Source organism: Schistocerca americana, chromosome 5 (genome assembly GCF_021461395.2).
Source record: "Schistocerca americana isolate TAMUIC-IGC-003095 chromosome 5, iqSchAmer2.1, whole genome shotgun sequence".
NCBI lineage: Eukaryota > Metazoa > Arthropoda > Insecta > Orthoptera > Acrididae > Schistocerca > Schistocerca americana.
The window spans coordinates 211,278,630-211,296,100 of NC_060123.1; the positions used below are offsets into that span (position 1 = coordinate 211,278,630).

Sequence of the window (17,471 nt, forward strand, 5' to 3'; positions counted from 1 at the left end):
GTGAGACCGTGATTACAGAGTCTTTTATGAGGAGATCCATGTTAGTCTCCGAGCGTTTGATGACCTTGTAAGGACCTGTGTAGGGCAACTAAAGCGGGGCTTTGACTGAGTCGTCTCTGAGAAACACGTACTCACAAGAGTCTAGCGTGCGCAGTACGTACACGCGCGGAGGTGTATGAGCAGCCAGAGGTGGCGGCTGAATTTTGCTGCAGTGCAAGTGCACCCGCTTGAGAAGTGAAGGGAGTTCAGAGAGCCGTGGAAGTGGGGTCAGAGCGACTAATTCTCCAGGTAAAACCAGAGGTTGGCCATACACAAACTCGGCTACGGAACCCTTGAGGTCTTCCTTGAAAGTCGCACGAAGGCCAAGAAGCACAAAGGGCAGTGCCTCTGTCCATAGTGAGTCATGGCAATGCAGGGCAGACTTTAAGGTGCGATGCCATCGCTTGAAAAGCCCATTGCTTTGGGGGTGGTATGCAGAAGTATGAATTTTGATGATACCACACATTCTACATAAGTCAGAGAAAACTGAAGACTCGAATTGTCGCCCCTGGTCAGTGGTGAGGTAAACAGGTGAGCCAAATCTAGAGATCCACGAATCTAAGAATGCTCGACTTACTGTCTCAGAGGTAATGTTCGGAATAGGCACAGCCTCAGCCCACCGAGTCATCCTGTCAATAGCTGTAAACAAGTAACGGAAACCCTTGGAGGGGGGCAAAGGGCCTACGAGGTCGACATGGACATGGTGAAACCGGCCTGGTGGTTGGGCAAAACAGCCAAGGGGTGGAGAAGTGTGCCTGGAAACTTTGTTCTGTTGACACACCATGCATGCCCTTGCCAAAGACTGACAGTCACGGCGCATGTCTCTCCAGACAAACCGTTCAGCTACCAGACGGGTGAAAGCTTTGACACCTGGGTGTGCTAATGTGTGTAGTTTGTCAAAGACCTGGTGTTGAAGGGGCTTAGGAATGAATGGCCGCAACGTACCAGTCGATTCATCACACCACACTAAGTCAGATATGCCAGGGAAAGTAGAGTGTACCGGTTGGAGACAGGAGCTGTGGTCTGAAATTAACTGCATGCTATCGGGGTCTGCCGATTGCAACTGAGGTAGGTCCGTTAAGTCAATTAAGGTTGTGACAGCACCAACACACGAGAGAAAATCAGTGACCACATTATCCGCTCCTCAGATGTAGCGAATGTCATTTGTAAATTGCAAGATGTAATCGATGTGACGAAAGCGTCTTGGGGGCGGATCAGCCGCAGGATTTTTTATGGCAGGAACCAACGGCTTGTGATCAGTGAGCACATAGAAATCTCGTCCCTCAACATCAGTTCTGAAGTGTCTTATGGCCTCGTAAACTGCAAGTAATTCTCTGTCGAATGCTGAGTATTTCTTCTGCGCGTTGTTTAGCTTTTTTGAGAAAAACTGCAGGGGGTTGTAACATCGTTGTATGTCTGACACAGTACTGCGCCGATAGCATTGTCACTAGCGTCAGTAGTGATAAACATTGTGGCGTCCGCCCGTGGGTGAGCAATAGTGACAGCGGAGGCCAACAGCTGTTTGAGTTCATTAAATGCCTTGTCCATGTCTGGTGTCCATGGTACCTGGCGGGTGCCAGAAGTTTGTGGGCCAGCGAGAGCATCTGTGAGAGGAGCCTGCACCGCAGAAGCGGCTGGCAAATGTTTCCGGTAATAATTAACTGTTCCGATGAACCTGTGTAATTCCCTATAGGTCTGAGGGCGTAGCATCTCGAGAACAGGCTTGATCTTGTCCTGTGGTGGTGTCAGACCGTCCGATGACACAACATAACTTAGGAATGTGACGGATGACTGGTGCAATTGAGTCTTTTTATTGTTCAGTTCAATACCAGTGGCTGCTAAAATATCTGTCACGACTTGAACACGCTCCTCATTCTGTATCAAAGTAGAAGCAAAAACCAATATGTCGTCCATGTACACGAAACAAAAGTCTAGATGGGATAAAGTTTGATTGATGAAACGCTGCCACGTTTGGGGGGCGATTTTCAACCCAAACGGCATAAATTTGTATTGGAACAGCCCGAAGGGAGTGATTATGGCAGTCTTTTCAATATCCTCCGGAGCCATAGGAATCTGATGAAATGCGTGCTTACAGTCCAAAACAGAGAAGTACTTTGCACCTGCGAGCGCATGATTGAAGTCTGCAATGTGTGGGACCGGATATTTATCAATGATGGTGCGGGCATTTAAACGCCTATAGTCTCTGACCATACGCCAAGTACCGTCTTACTTTTGGTCAAACAGGATAGGACTAGCCCAGCAACCGGAAGAAGGTTCAATTATTCCCTTTTGTAACAGATCGTCCAATTGTTCTTTTGAAATTTTCATAAATTCCGGCTTGAGGCGGCGTGGCCATTGCGATATGGGCAGCTCATCGGTTAGACGTAACCGATGAACTGTGCCATTAGTGACTACTGCAATACGTGGTACGGTTCGACAGTCAGATGTCCGTGACGTGGAGCAGGCAGTGGCGGACGGGCCAAGCTGTGGCGTTGAGGGCACGGAAGTACAGGTGTGCCACCCGCTCGTAGGCTGCGTAAAGGCCGCACATGTGTTAACATGGGCGAGGTTGGTACACTGGTTCTTGGTAGCGGGCCGTGCTGCTACGAGTGCTGTAAGCACGAGTGGGCGTGGCCGAACAGCAGATTGCCGTAGTTCATTGCCACGAGCTTGGCAAGTTAATTGTCCATTCGGAACGCAAGGAGCATGAGCACTCGGGCATACCCTATCATTACAGAAGGGGGTGCTGACACAGTTTACAGAGTTCACAACATTGTTGTTAACGTGCGCGGGCATGGGAACACCATATTGGCAGGGACTGACCTTGTCTGTAGCCGACGAGTCGTCTGCTTGTAGTGCCACGAGGCGTTGTTGTGCGGAGGCCAACTCGTGGTGTATGTCGCGGAGATGCAGCAGCATTTCCGTATGTTCCATCCACAACTTTGAAGACTTGGCGCACTCCACTAGCCACTTGTTTGTCCAAGATTGCAGCTCCAAGGATAGGTTTACACACTTCTTAGCAAAGCACACATGTCTGGTGTTAGCCGAACTGTCACTCGGCGAAGCGAAAGGAATATGTTTGTTATTAGCAGCACCAGACAAGGGCGTGGCGTCAGAAAGTGTCTTAGTGCGGTCACGTCCAGAATGCAGTGCACGGAGCTCACGTTGCCTGGCAGAGTATGCTCTGTCGGCGGCGCGTAAACGTTCATTTACTGGCCTATCTTCATATGCAGAAATTGCAGTCTGGACAGGCAAAGGCAGCTTTTCAGTCCAGATTTCTGCGAGCGTGTCATCAGGCATAACTTGCTCATCGACGTGAAGATGGATGCACCGCCACAGCTGGGGCAGAGACCTGTCGCCGAGACACTCTTCGTAGATAAGCTGTCGCACATTTTCTCTCCTGGTTTTAGAGATGCGCTCCAGTATCATCTGTTTCACCACAGCATACTTCCCTGCTAGGGGGGGGTGCTTTGACCAGATCGTAAATTAAATCAACGTGGTCGTGAAGATGGTTCATGAGGCAGGCAAAGCGTGCGTCATCATCCAAAGCACAGACATTGAATGTTTGCTCAACCAGGTTAAACCAGAACTCCGGGTGAGCGGGTTTGAAGTCTGGTAATTTTGGCAGATTCAGCACTGCGGAGGTGCGCCCATTACTTCAGATTGAAGTAGAGCATGCAGAAGATTGTGAGTCCGAATTATTGGTGTCCCGTAATGCAGGAATCACGAAATTCACTTGACGCCGGGGGGGAGGGGCGGCTGAGAAGCGCTGGACGATCGAACGGTGTGAGGATCATAGTCAAAATGTGCATTCTCATTGAAGTGGTAGCTCTGAGAGAAGCCACAAGTGCTTAAGTATGCCGGTGAATGTCCGTTATGCACACAGTATTCACTCGACCGTGAGTGGTGGGGCTGGTTGTAGATGTCGGAGTAATTACTGTCCAGCATAGAATTGTTGACTTGATTAGAAGCAACACAAGGATCCCACACACGTCCACTAGGATGCACACTCGGTGTGATATTTGCTGTTTGGCGAGCATTGAATACCTGTTGACTAGCCAGCGCGGAAGGATACACACGTGGCGGGAACTGATTCAAGTTTGAATTTACTACTGGATTTTCCAAAGTAGCAAAACCTCGCTCGACGCCACGAACTGTATTGAATTGTGTGTTCAACACAGGAGTAGGAATGTTCCGACCAACACTCTGTGGAGAACACGTGGGAAGGTCCAGGCTAACAAAGCCAGAGTCCACGACCGTTGGTGGTTGGAAGAAACTGGCGGCACTCGATGAATTCCACTGCATGTTCTGGCTGAAGGATTCCGAAGATTCTTGCGGCATGTCCACTATGTCGGCAGGAGTGCTGGAGAGATGTTGCTGGAATCCGGGCAGCAGTGAATGCTGAAAGGCCATTGTCTGGAGCTGACAAAGGCCCTCACGATCGCGGAGAAACCCGACGCGGTAGGTGCGTAAATAACCTTCGGGCGGTAACTCGGACGTGTATTACACAAAAACGGGGTCACCAGTGAGGGAATATAGAATAGTTGTAGGTAAACAACTAGAATTCTCTCAGATACAGATTTATTCACACTTAGCTTCTACACAGATACAAGTCTGGAGGCTAACTCACGTTAGCGTCCAACATCCTGCCCCAAATTCCTCTCCTCAGAGATAGCACACTTACGCACAGAACAAATATCGATATTTATGGCGCTCTACGCCACACAATTATTAAAAAATGCTGTCTTGCCTTAGCTGAACCCTTGACACACTTGTGCAACAGCTCACTGGCATCAGGAACCTTCCCTTCATGCTTAAAAACAGCAAAACTGAAACCACTGTTCAAAAAAGGAAATCCACAATGTGTTTCAAATTATAGACCAGTAGCCCTACTGCCTGTATTTTCAAAAATTTTAGAAAAAATCTTTTATAAGAGATTGTCTGATTTCCTAAATAAAAATTAAATTCTCTCTCCTTCACAGCATGGCTTCAGGAAAGGCTATTCAACTGAAAGTGCAATATTTGAATTTCTTAATGAAATCTATACTAAACTGGATCCAAGTGAGTTTGTGACAGGCGTATGTCTTGATTTATCTAAAGCTTTTGATGTCACTGACCATAATGCCCTACTGCAGAAGCTTGACCAATTAGGAATTAGAGGTATATCCAATGAGTGGCTCAAGACATACCTGTGTGGTCACAAACAGGTGGTTGAAGTACAATATACTGACCATAACAAATTCAGCTACTACTATTCAGGATATGAAAATGTGAAATATGGTGTACCTCAAGGATCAGTATTAGGACCCATTCTGTTTCTCCTTTATGTCAATGATCTTATGTACAACAAGTATTGCCAAACTACCCTCCAATTTGCAGACTATACAAGCTTCCTTATTAGTGGTAAAACAGAAGAAAAACTAAAAGACTCCGCTATCCAAACAATGAACAGTGTAGAACAGTGGTTCAGCTATAACAAGCTAATTATAAACTTCTATAATGTAACAGGAAGACACCACCCAAACATAGAAATAGAACTTAGGGACAGAGTTCTTGAAAGTGTTGACAGCACAAAATTTCTGGGACTCTGGCTCCAGAACAACACAAAATGGGAGGTACACATTGAGTATTTGCAAAGAAAACTAAGCAAAACCTGTTACATGATACGGATCTTAAAAACTTGTTGCAGCAAACCCAGCCTGTTAAATGTTTACTACTCCTATGTGCATTCTGTAATTAAATATGGCATAATCTTCTGGGGCAATGCAACAACAAATATTAAACTTTTCAGGATGCAAAAGAGAATATTAAGAATTATTGAAGGGGTAAACAATACGAAATCATGCAGACCCATATTCAAAAAACTGTTAGTTCTTCCTCTTCCTTGCATTTTTATCTACGAAACATCATTTTTCATCAAACAATATATTGATAGACCCCCAGATATCTTATTAAAAAATGAAGATATAAATGCACACAATGCAAGGCAAAAATCTGACCTTCATATGAAGCAGGTGAGAACATCATTGTGTCAAAAAGGCACACTACATACTGGAATAAAGATTTTCAATAATCTACATAACCACATTAAATCAGCAGGTAAACTCTGTAGTTTTAAGGCTGAAGTAAAGGCATATTTAATTGATCATTACTTTTACAGTCTGACAGAATACATAAAAGCCAAACAACAAAAATAAGATATGAATATTCTTCTTTGTATGTTGCCTGTAATGTTTGTTGTATGTTTGAATATTTGCTAAATTACTTCAATATCTAATCCTTAGGATTGCAATACAAACTGTATTTTATCTTGTAAATACCTAACCATGTCCAATATCCTTGTATATATTCTATACATGTAGGATTCGAAGGACTAAATAAAATAAAACTGTATGAAGAAAAACTGACTGAAGTACCTCAGAGAATTGAACAGTATGCAATAGTTCGTCATTACATCAGCTCTCTCAGCAGTAAACATGCCAGAATACAAAATACAGAACACTGAGATTCTTACGCTTATAAACGTATTCTCATCTAGTGCTGTTGGTGTTATTTGATTGGCTATCACTTTATCAGGCTAGGTATTCACATTTATGAAAAAGACAGTGACTCCAGAATTTGCAGAGATTCAATTCTATACGAAAAACTCACTGGAAAAATCTTACGATGTGCCAAAACATAGATCTTTAACAGAAAACCACAACGTAGCACTTCCTTATATGATTGTAGGTGATGAAGCATTTGGGCTGATTGAAAATTTAATGAGACCCTACATAGAAAGCAGCTGACATATGAAAGAAGGTATTTATCTATTGCCTAACTGGAACATATAGCTATGTTGGGTGTACTTTTGGTAGGGTATGTAATAAGTGGACAATACTATTATTGACCATGAGATGTCAGTGGGGATTGCACCAAACACATTGTAAAAGCGGTTACTGGTACCGTACTTCGCAACTATGTTGGAATGAAAGATAGTTTTAATCACAAAGATGTCTTAGGAGGCAGTTTCACAAGTATAGATGCTACCCACACTGGATGACCCATTTCATCAGTGGATAATGTTTCGGCTAAATTCACCAACTGTTTTGTTAATGAAAGTAGACTTGAAAATGTAGACTATATGACATGAACAAAAATATACTTACTATCGATAAAGCTTTTCTTACTTATACTTTTTTTTTTTTTTTTGAGTCATTTCCCTCACAGAAGATCAACACCACTTCTTCTCAAGCTCACCATCTCAAAATTTTATTTTTATGCAGTTCTGATGATATGTTCCAAAATGCTGGCCTTTTTGCTACTTCATCAATTAGTAACTCAATGTCAACAGTCAGGTTCATTCCTTTTCACAATGTCCGAGTCATTTTCCTCACAGAAGATCAACACCACTTCTTCTCAAGCTCACCATCTCAAAATTTTATTTTTATGCAGTTCTGATGATATGTTCCAAAATGATGGCCTTTTTGCTACTTCATCAATTAGTAACTCAATGTCAACAGTCAGGTTCATTCCTTTTCACAATGTCCAACAAAGAAAAGTAACAGAAACACAAAGAAAATTCATCTAGCCATGACAGAAACATGTAATCAACTGAACAGTACACAGGTGCCACTTATCTTCTAACCATGAAACAACAAACATTAGTCTGCTTCTAGAACACACTGTAACATGTTTATGTAAATATCTTTTAATTGTGCCTGTCTGCAACTTAGCATGTTGTCTTTACAGTAAGTACCAATCTGTCTTTTACTACATTATTGATATTCCTACATGGAGTTTCAATCGTCTGCTTCTACAGACTTTTTCCACAGATGTTGCATTAACATGCACGCATATCATCAGTTCCAAATTCAATGCTAGCTGTCTAAACGAACATTTCAAATGTGTGTGTCGCATTTCTGTCATGTCAGCATAGTCTAAAACAAGTGAATGCTGTTAATGAAGCATTCTATTTATTCATTCACAGAGTTCAGTAGATCCTGTTAAGAAGGAGAATGATAAGGGCTGTGGAATGAATGAAGAAGTACATTAACGAATGACAAGGAAGTCACATAAACTTAATCTGTAAACTGTACTAACAATGAACTGTCACTGCACTTGTTAATGCTGTTCATGCTTAAGCCAGATAAATTTAAACAAGCAAATTAAAAGAAGATTATCACTCTGGAAAAAAGTTACTTCCTGCTCAGTTGTGCTAGACAGTTTCTGTTTATCTGCTATTGGTAGCTAAATATTTCTCATCTTCCACTAGACAGTGGACTACATCGAAAATTATTAAAAGTGTATGGATGACTGCTTTGTGTGCAATTGTGGTGTAATGTATAAGCTATGAACAAAGTCCATTTTGTTACATACATGTTTTGAAGAACAATGATGGTAGTGTTCAGTGTGAAGTATAAAGTATAACATTACTGTTAGGTAGTCTGTCAACAGAGAGACAATAAGAAGTAAATTATGTATTTTGTAGCAGTGCAATGAAGGTGTCTATTCATGTTCCAACCTAACAAAGGTATCCAACAAAAAAGGCAGAAATGTGTGACAGATGCTGCAAAATTTATTTCCATTTGCATAATTAATCCTTCATGTCATAACCCAACCACAACCCCCAGCTGTTTTAATATTCAACATTCACAAACTTTCAGTCTTGGCATAAAATACATAGTATGTTTTCTTACTTCTCATTAGCTGTCTATAACCATACTGGCAGTTCCTGCAGGAAATTAGTTGAGTTGTCAACTTCAAGCAATAGTGGAGAAGTGTCCTGGTCTGAATTGGACCTATTGTTATCCCTGACCTAGTAGTACTATAACATGTGTGTTGCTATTGATTGTTGTGTAAATTAAGAGAAAGGAGGCAGTGAAACTTGATAGTTTAATGCTTCCACTCCTCTCCATACAAGACAGATTATCAACATCCTTGACAACAATAGTTAACTACTAGTGCAGTTTACAATACTGATTTCACTTTGTTAATATAACTTGATTTGTTCCACACTACTCAGTCTTATCCATCAAGGGACACAGGGAAAACAATTAATTAATTAATTAATTAATGGTAAATGGATATGATACTGTAGAGAGATAGGAACTTGAACAAGGGCATTGGCATCCACTTTGATAATCAGAATCAGTGTTCCATCACATCAAACTACCCATCTACCTCTCCCTTGCTCCTCCTTCACTGCTTGCCAAATATCGATGAAAAAATATCTTTCAAATCCTATGTGTGCAGATCCAGGGAAGCAACACAACACAATTATCATTAGATTAAATACTAATATTTATTGTTAAGTCCATTGTAAATTTTAATTCAATTTCAGCTGATATAAAGTTTAGGAAAATCTTTAAACTGTATTAGAAGTTTACCCCAGGCTACCCTTATCAGGGTTCCCACTGTCAGGCTCATCCTGCATGAGTGCCCTAGTCTGCAGGTCAGAGGCATTTGCAACTTCCAGATTCTTAAAAAATCCCTCTGCCTTATCCAGCACATTCTTCAGTTCTGTCAATTCCAGGAAGTTCTGCTTCAGATTCACTGCATTCTGACTCAGTTCCCGTAATTCATTCTCCGTCTGCTCAAATTTTGCCTGAAAGGAACAGAAGACAAAACTGTAGAGAAACTTCTTCAACACATTTCTTACAATCACCTGGGCTTCAAAACAAAAAAGAAACAACACTGCTCACACTACTAATATGCTACTTGTCGTGTTCATTATTGCATGACTGTTTCTTGACCTTGATCAGTGACCTGTGCTGTGACAAGATTCAGGAAAATCATTTAGCTCAGTGGCAGTGGTCAAGAAGTTTACTACAGATGTATCATTTCCACTTTGCCAGGAAATGTATGAGGTTTGACACAAAACAAATGAATGATGCTGCAAATATTCATAGCCCTACTTGCCAAATATCTTCAGTTAATAGTGGTCACCTTCAAAGCAGCACCCATTTGAATCCACACACTTCTGCATTTGTTACTTCCACTGCACAAAACAACCTGCATGTGATTTTGCTTGAAGGTGCCTTTGAGGTGCACAGTTCTTGCCTTACTGTGCATCACAAAAAGTACATATAGAGTTAACTGCTTGCCCACTACCACTGAGGTGGTCAATTTTTAAAAAAATTATCTCATTTGAAGGACAGAGTTCAAGATTTACGTAAAAGTCATGCACTAATACAGGATGAGGAATATTGCATTAGTCATTCAAGGAGTGTCATTTCTTTTCTATCATTATATGTACACTTACAAATATTGGAGAATCATTCATCAATGGTTTTGTAAGCTATCTCTCTTGTGGATGAGTAAAATCTCCTTAAGATTCTTCTTGAGTATCATTCTGAGATCTGCCTTTCCTCTAACTAATTTTATGTAACCATTCCACTTTATGTTGCTCAGCAAACATACTCCTAGATGCGCCACATTTGTGACTGAAGCCACCCCACGCACTTTGGTTCCAGATAACAGGACAGCATTCACTTCCCATGACTTCAAATAATTTTGTGCTCATAACAAGCTTCAATACTTTTGTATCATGCCCTTTCACCCGTCCTCCAACGTCCATGTGGAATGTTTTGTTTGGAGCTTCAAGATCCAACAGCAAAGGAAAGGTTGTCTAACAATGCACCTAATGCCCTCTGCTGCTTTCTAACAATTTATAGGGTCACTCCCAAATGAAGGCCACAGCCCAGCGGAGTGGCTTTATAGCTGCCTTCACTGCACACACTTAGACGCACCACACCCACATGTCGCCACTGCAGCATCTTCTTTCTGAGTGGACTCCCTGCTGTGCACCAACAAGTCCAGATGCCATTCAACCTGGATCAGCAGGATGATCTCCACCCAGGTCCATGATGTACACCATGGCCTAGACCTGTATATACGCCAAATCAGGGCCAGTCTGAGCCAGTTTTAATTTTACCATACATGGATACAGTGTGAGTGTGTTTGCCATTTGGACTTGGTTTACAAGTGTTTACTCTATGGGTCTGTTACTAAATGGCTGGAGTCACGACACTGCATGAACTAGGCTTTGGTAGGATTGTACTGCCCTGGGGACCATTCTGTAATACATGTTAAGTTCTCAAACAAACTGGAGTATCTCACTGTTAGTTTTGAGTGTAGATTGCCTTTACAAAAGCTGCAGTGACTCAAGACCTGTAATGCATGCAAAATTGTACTTTGAATAGTATGTGATGAGGCAAGAGTGGGGATTTTCATCCACAGAGCAGCTACAATTACTAATGCAAACAACACAAGGCTATCAAAAGCTAACAGCAAAAACTGTTATAATCAGCTTAAGCATTAGCAAATGCAAGAGGTATGTCTTCCAGGTCATACTTGTTTATGGCCTTTCCACCTTTAACAAAAAGAGTTAACAGTGTGAGACCTGAGTTTCTTACAGCGTATACAATGTTCAAATAACTTATGGGATTGCAGCTGGTTGATGCTGTCGAGAACCGCCAATATTTCTATAGGAGCACACCCTTCCATTTTCAAGGCAAAACTATAGCGAGTAAGTGCTGTGCAAGGGAATTTAAAATTTCAGTTTGCAAAGCAACTCCAGAAATACAACACACACACACACGTATTATATATATATATATATATATATATATATATATATAAAAAACAAAGATGTGTGACTTGCCAAAAGCGCTGGCACGTCGATAGATATATTTTTCCCATGTGGAATGTTTCCCTCTATATATATATATATATATATATATATATATATATATATAAAATGATGTGACTTACCAAATGAAAGTGCTGGCAGGTCGACAGACACACAAACAAACACAAACATACACACAAAATTCAAGCTTTCGCAACAAACTGTTGCCTCATCAGGAAAGAGGAAAGGAGAGGGAAAGACGAAAGGATGTGGGTTTTAAGGGAGAGGGTAAGGAGTCATTCCAATCCCGGGAGCAGAAAGACTTACCTTAGGGGGAAAAAAGGACGGGTATACACTCGCGCACACACACACATATCCATCCACACATATACAGACACAAGCAGACATATTTTAGATATATTTTTCCTACGTGGAATGTTTCCCTCTATTTTATATATATATATATATATATATATATATATATATATATATATATATATATGTTAGTGTTTCTATCAACATACCAGCGGTTTTGTTTGGTAAGTTACATCATCTTTGTTTTTATATATATGTATACACACAAACCAAAGAGGACTTACATCAGAAGTCAGTTATAGTGAAATTAATAATCAATGGATGAGGTAGCATTAACTCTGTCCCTCTGTTTTTTGACAAGGGAGAGAGCAGGATGCCATACAGAATTTAAACAAAAACCATCATCTCTATATGACTATTTGCTAATTTAATTTCAACTGCTTCCTTCATAACACTATCTCAATAGCTGGAAGTGTATGCAAAAATCTCCTTGTTATATTCCACTGGATGACTGGTGTCAACACAATATTCTGCAATGGCAGGTTTGCTTAGCTGTTGTAAGCATGTGTGATGCTTGTGCACAGTACATGTGTCCTCCTCTGTCCTTGTAGCCTAGAGCATAAGAATTTTGAATACGTATAACTTTTCAAATATAAAGTTGATTGGAAAAAGTAAAATGGTTGTTGAAAAGACAAGACTGAGGACTTTCAAATGAGCTAAATTGATTAGAAACAAACAAGTTTTTGCTCATCAAAAATTTCACTTTCACTTAGTTTGTATATATAGTAAATTACTGGTATTTCCATGTGAACTAACTATAGCATTGTGGCAAGTAAATGGAAATTTATACAATAAATGATAAAGATTTACAAATTCCTGCCTGAATAAGATTTGGATATTTTGTGAAACTATTGTATGTTTAATACTAATGACATGATATCAGAAATGGAAAAATATAATACTGATGTCAGGAGTGCTATAAGATCAAGTGTGATTGTTCCACTTTTTTCTGCTACTACTAAAATCCAGAACCTCGCCTTTTGTGGGTAATACTCTTACTGACTAAGTTACCATAGCAATATGTTCATTCTGAAATCAATGCCCAAGGCATTTCTCCACATATCATTCCGTGCTGGAGTGCTTGTCCAGTAAGGTACACAGGAGAGATCTGTGAGTTTTGGAAGGCAGGAGAAAGGTACTGACTGAAGTAAAGATGTGAGGGTGGGTAATGAATTGTGCCTAAATAGTTCAGTTGGTAACAGTATTGTCCTTCAAAGGAGAAATTCCAGGTTCAGGTGATGGTCCAGGATATATTTCTGATCTGCAAAATAGTTCCAATCATCATTCTGGGAAGTACACAACATGCCAAACAGCACTAGTCTTTTTTTTTTTTTTAACAAACAATATTTGATTGACACATGTTGTTCCATTTTAACTACACAATAGACACTGTACACTGTGAAACATGAAACATTCATTCCTCTTGACAAATATAAACCACACGGAAGTGGGACTTCTCATGTCTGGAGTCTTTGGGATCTAACAAGGGGATTTCCATAAGTGCTGTAAATCCAAATTTCATGAGGAGTTGGCCAATCTCATTATTTTGTTATGTTTTTATTTTGGTTGAAATAGAGTAGATTGGGGAATTCTATTTTAAATCAACACATTTTAGTTCCTACTCCAAACACCAATATAATGTGTTTACAACAGCAGGGTTTTTCATATTGCTTAATACCATAATTATAAAGCTATAAAGGATAATAACTGTTGTATAATGGGCATGTCACACAATAACACACAGTTTAAATACTAGTATTATAGTTAGAAATAAGAGAGCTTGGAGCAGTAAACTGGCTGAAGCACTGACTAGCAATATCACATCTAGTGCAGTCAGCATATGATAAGATGCAGGAACAGATACTATGATACTGAAGCAAAGTCATGGAACATCTGTATCTGCTGCAGATATTGTTGTGAGCCAATAAACTGGGTTCTGCATATTTTGTAAGACAAATGACACTGGACGCTGTCTGATGGTATAGCACAACCACTTACCTCCAGATCGACAAGCTCTCTTGGGTTAGGTGCCTTTGGGTTGTCCTCTACATCAGGAATTGGTACTTCATCCTTGATGATCTCAGCCTCAAAAAATCGTAGCTTGCGTTCAAGCTCATCACATAGTCGAACTTCATTAACAAACTTGCGCAACATGGCATTCACATCATGATTTAGCTACAGGCAGGGAAAAAGTAAAAATTCAATGGGTTAGTGCATTCTGAATGATTGATGTAAATGAGCATAATAATACATGTTTACAGATATTCTCAAATATATAAATCTACACATGCAGAAAACTGAAAACGACTGTTATAAGATGTGAAAGGCAGTGACAGACAACACTAACAACAAGGTGCTGTGAGCAAAGAAGAGAGCATACAGTGGTGTTGTAGTCTCCAACCCAAAGACTGGTATCATATAGCTATCCATGCTACTCCTCCCTTCATGTGCCAGGCTCTTCACTTCTCCATAACTATTGCAACCTACATCCATTTGAACTTGTTTACTATAGTACTGTAGTCTTCCTTTATAATTTGTACCCCCACAGTTCCATTACCAAACCGACCTTCCTTAAGATCTCACTCGGAATGTGTTACTCATATATCAACCAACCCTGTCTTTTACTCAAGTTGTGCATTTTATCTCCCAAATTAAATTCAGGACCTTATCATTAGTCATCTGATCTACACATATGATCTTCAGCCTTCTTCTATAGCTCAATGCATCAAAAGCTTCTACACTCATCTTGCCTTAACCGTTCATCATCCATACACTGAGGTGACAAAAGTCATGCAATAGCGATAAACACATACACAGATGGCTGTAGTATTGCTCACACAGGGTCTAAAAGAGTAGTGTATTGCCATAGCTGTCATTTGTACTCGGCTGATTCATGTGAAAAAGTTTCTGAAGTGATTGTGGCCTCACAACAAGAATTAACAGACTTTGAACATGGTATGGTAGTTGGGGCTAGATGCATGGGACATTCCAGTTTGGAAATCATTAGGGAATTCCAAGATCCACAGTGTCAAGAGTATGCCAAGAATGCCAAATTTCAGGTATTACCTCATACCATGGACAACACAGTGGCCGACATCCTTCACTTAACGACCGAAAGCAGCAGCATGTGCATAGCGTTGTGTTGCGAAATCCACTATTGAGGGATGAAATACAGCATTAAATTCAAAGTTGTAAGCAAGACACTGGTTGGGAAGAAGATGGAGGAGCTGGTGCAATCGGGTATTCAAACAGAGGCAGGCTGGCAATGGTCAGTGCACAGGCTAAGTACACATGGAAACAGCCTCTAGTCGGTAAGCGCGTGACCGAGGTCCTGTATAGCAGTTCATGACTGTGACACAAGTGCCTCATGAGTTTCCCATATATGGTAATATACACTCCTCATTGGCAATGTGCGTCAGAGGGAATGTTCTAGAAACTCGATGAGCATTATAAAAAGGGGACCCGCCAGAACCCAAGGAAGAGCACGGTTGGTAGTCATCTGGGACACTACCCCTGTACCGGGCATCGCCAGGCTGAGGATTTAGAACAATTAGAGTCATGTCAGGCTCGAGATAATACTGAGAAGATAGTCTCAGGACTGCAAGATAGAAGGTAGCTCGCAGTTCAAGTTACATGAAGCCATATATACTAACATTGTGCATTGAATAGAAGAGGCTAATGTCAGTAGTGCCAGAAGTGAACTTCCAATGAACTTTATCAGTATGAGTTTGATTAGACCTGAGTTTCCTTGTGCTGTACACCAAGTTCTGTGTCCCTGAATACCCTCTTTATCTTGTAGATTCTTTACAGGGACAGTTCCACAAGCTGCCTACGCAAAATTTGCCAATCAATTACATTGATCGAGGAAAGCCCTCATAATTACAATGTGTCCTTCTCACTCCCTCTTGGGACACTATAGTTGTCACTGCTAGCAGACAAGCAACACTGCATGAAATAACCACAGAAATCAGTGTGAGATGTACAAAGAACATATCCATTAGAACAGAGTGGCAAAATTTGGTGTTAATGGGCAATGGCTGCAGGTGACCAACACAAGTGCCTTTGCTAACAGCACTACATCGCCTGCAGCACATTTCATGGGTTCGTAACCATATCGGTTAGACCCTAGTTGACTGAAAAACTGTGACCAGGTCAGATGAGTACTGATTTCAGTTGGTAAGAGCTGATAGTACGGTTGGAGTGTGGCGCAAACCATAAGAAGCCATAGACCCAAGTTGTCAACAATGCACTGTGCAAGCTGGTGGTGGCTCCATAATGATGTGGGCTGCGTCTATGTCGAATGTAGTGGGTTCTCAGGCCCAACTGAACTGATCATTGACTGTAAATGGTTATGCATGGCTACTTGGAGACCATTTGCAGCCATTCATGGACATCATATTCCCATATAACGATGGAATTTTTATGGATAGAATGCACTATGTCACCAGGCCACATTTGTTCCTGATTGGTTTGAAGAACATTCTCGACAGCTTGTGCAAATGATTTGGCCATCCAGATTGCCCAAAATGAATCCCACTGAACATTTATGGGACATAATCGAGAGGTCACTGGCAACACTTTGACAATTATGGGCAGCTGTAGAGGCAGCATGGCTCAATATTTCTGCAGAAGGCTTCCAATGACTTGTTTAGTCCATACCACATCAAGACACTGCACTACGTCAGGCAAAATGAGGTCCGACATGATACTAGGAGGTATCGCATGACTTTTGTCACCTCAGTGTATTTCACTTCTGTATAAGACTAAATTCCAGACAAATCTCTTCAGGAATAATTCCTAATATTTAAATTTATATTCAGTTTAACAAATTTATCTTTTTCAGCAATGTTTTTATTGCTGCTGTAAATGTGTATTTTATATCCTTTCTAACTACCACATCATCAATTATTTTGCTACTCCAATAACATAACTTATTTCTTGCTTTTAATGTGACATTTCCTCATCTAATTCCCTGATTTATATGATTAAATTTGACTACATTGTGTTATTTTTCCTTCAGTTTTGTTTACACTGAACTTATGACTTCTTTTCAAGACACTATCCATTTCATTCCAATTCTCGTTTCAAGTCCTTTGCAATATCTGACATAATTACGATGTTATCAGCAAACCTCAAAGTTTTTATCCTTAACTTTGAAATAGAAGTCACTTTCCAGATTTCTACTTGTTTCCTTCACAGTTTGCTTAGAGTACAGACTGAATAACATTGGGCACAGGCTACAACCTTGCCTCACTCTCTTTTCAATTCTTGCTTCCCTTTCATGTCTTTCGACTCTTATAACAACATTCTGGTTTCTGTACAAGTTGTAGGTAACATTTTTCTCCCCGTATATTACCCCTGGTACTTTCAGAATATCAAAAAGTGGTCTCCAGTCAATATTATCAAAATTTTCTCTACATCTACAAATGCTATAAACATAGGTTTG

The 17,471-nt window shown here is 40.6% G+C and overlaps 1 protein-coding gene across 2 annotated transcripts in view; it reads right to left on the bottom strand.

Annotated features, from left to right (window-relative positions):
• LOC124615659 (V-type proton ATPase 116 kDa subunit a1-like) overlaps nt 1-17,471 on the bottom strand; it is a 245,611-nt gene that overhangs the window by 128,394 nt on the left and 99,746 nt on the right. For both annotated transcript variants that reach the window (XM_047143682.1, XM_047143681.1), the window contains exons 3-4: nt 14,024-14,200; nt 9,408-9,625 (exon numbers count right to left, since the gene is read on the bottom strand). In XM_047143682.1, coding sequence (XP_046999638.1) covers nt 9,408-9,625; nt 14,024-14,200 — 395 coding nt within the window. The remainder of the gene's footprint in view (nt 1-9,407; nt 9,626-14,023; nt 14,201-17,471) is intronic.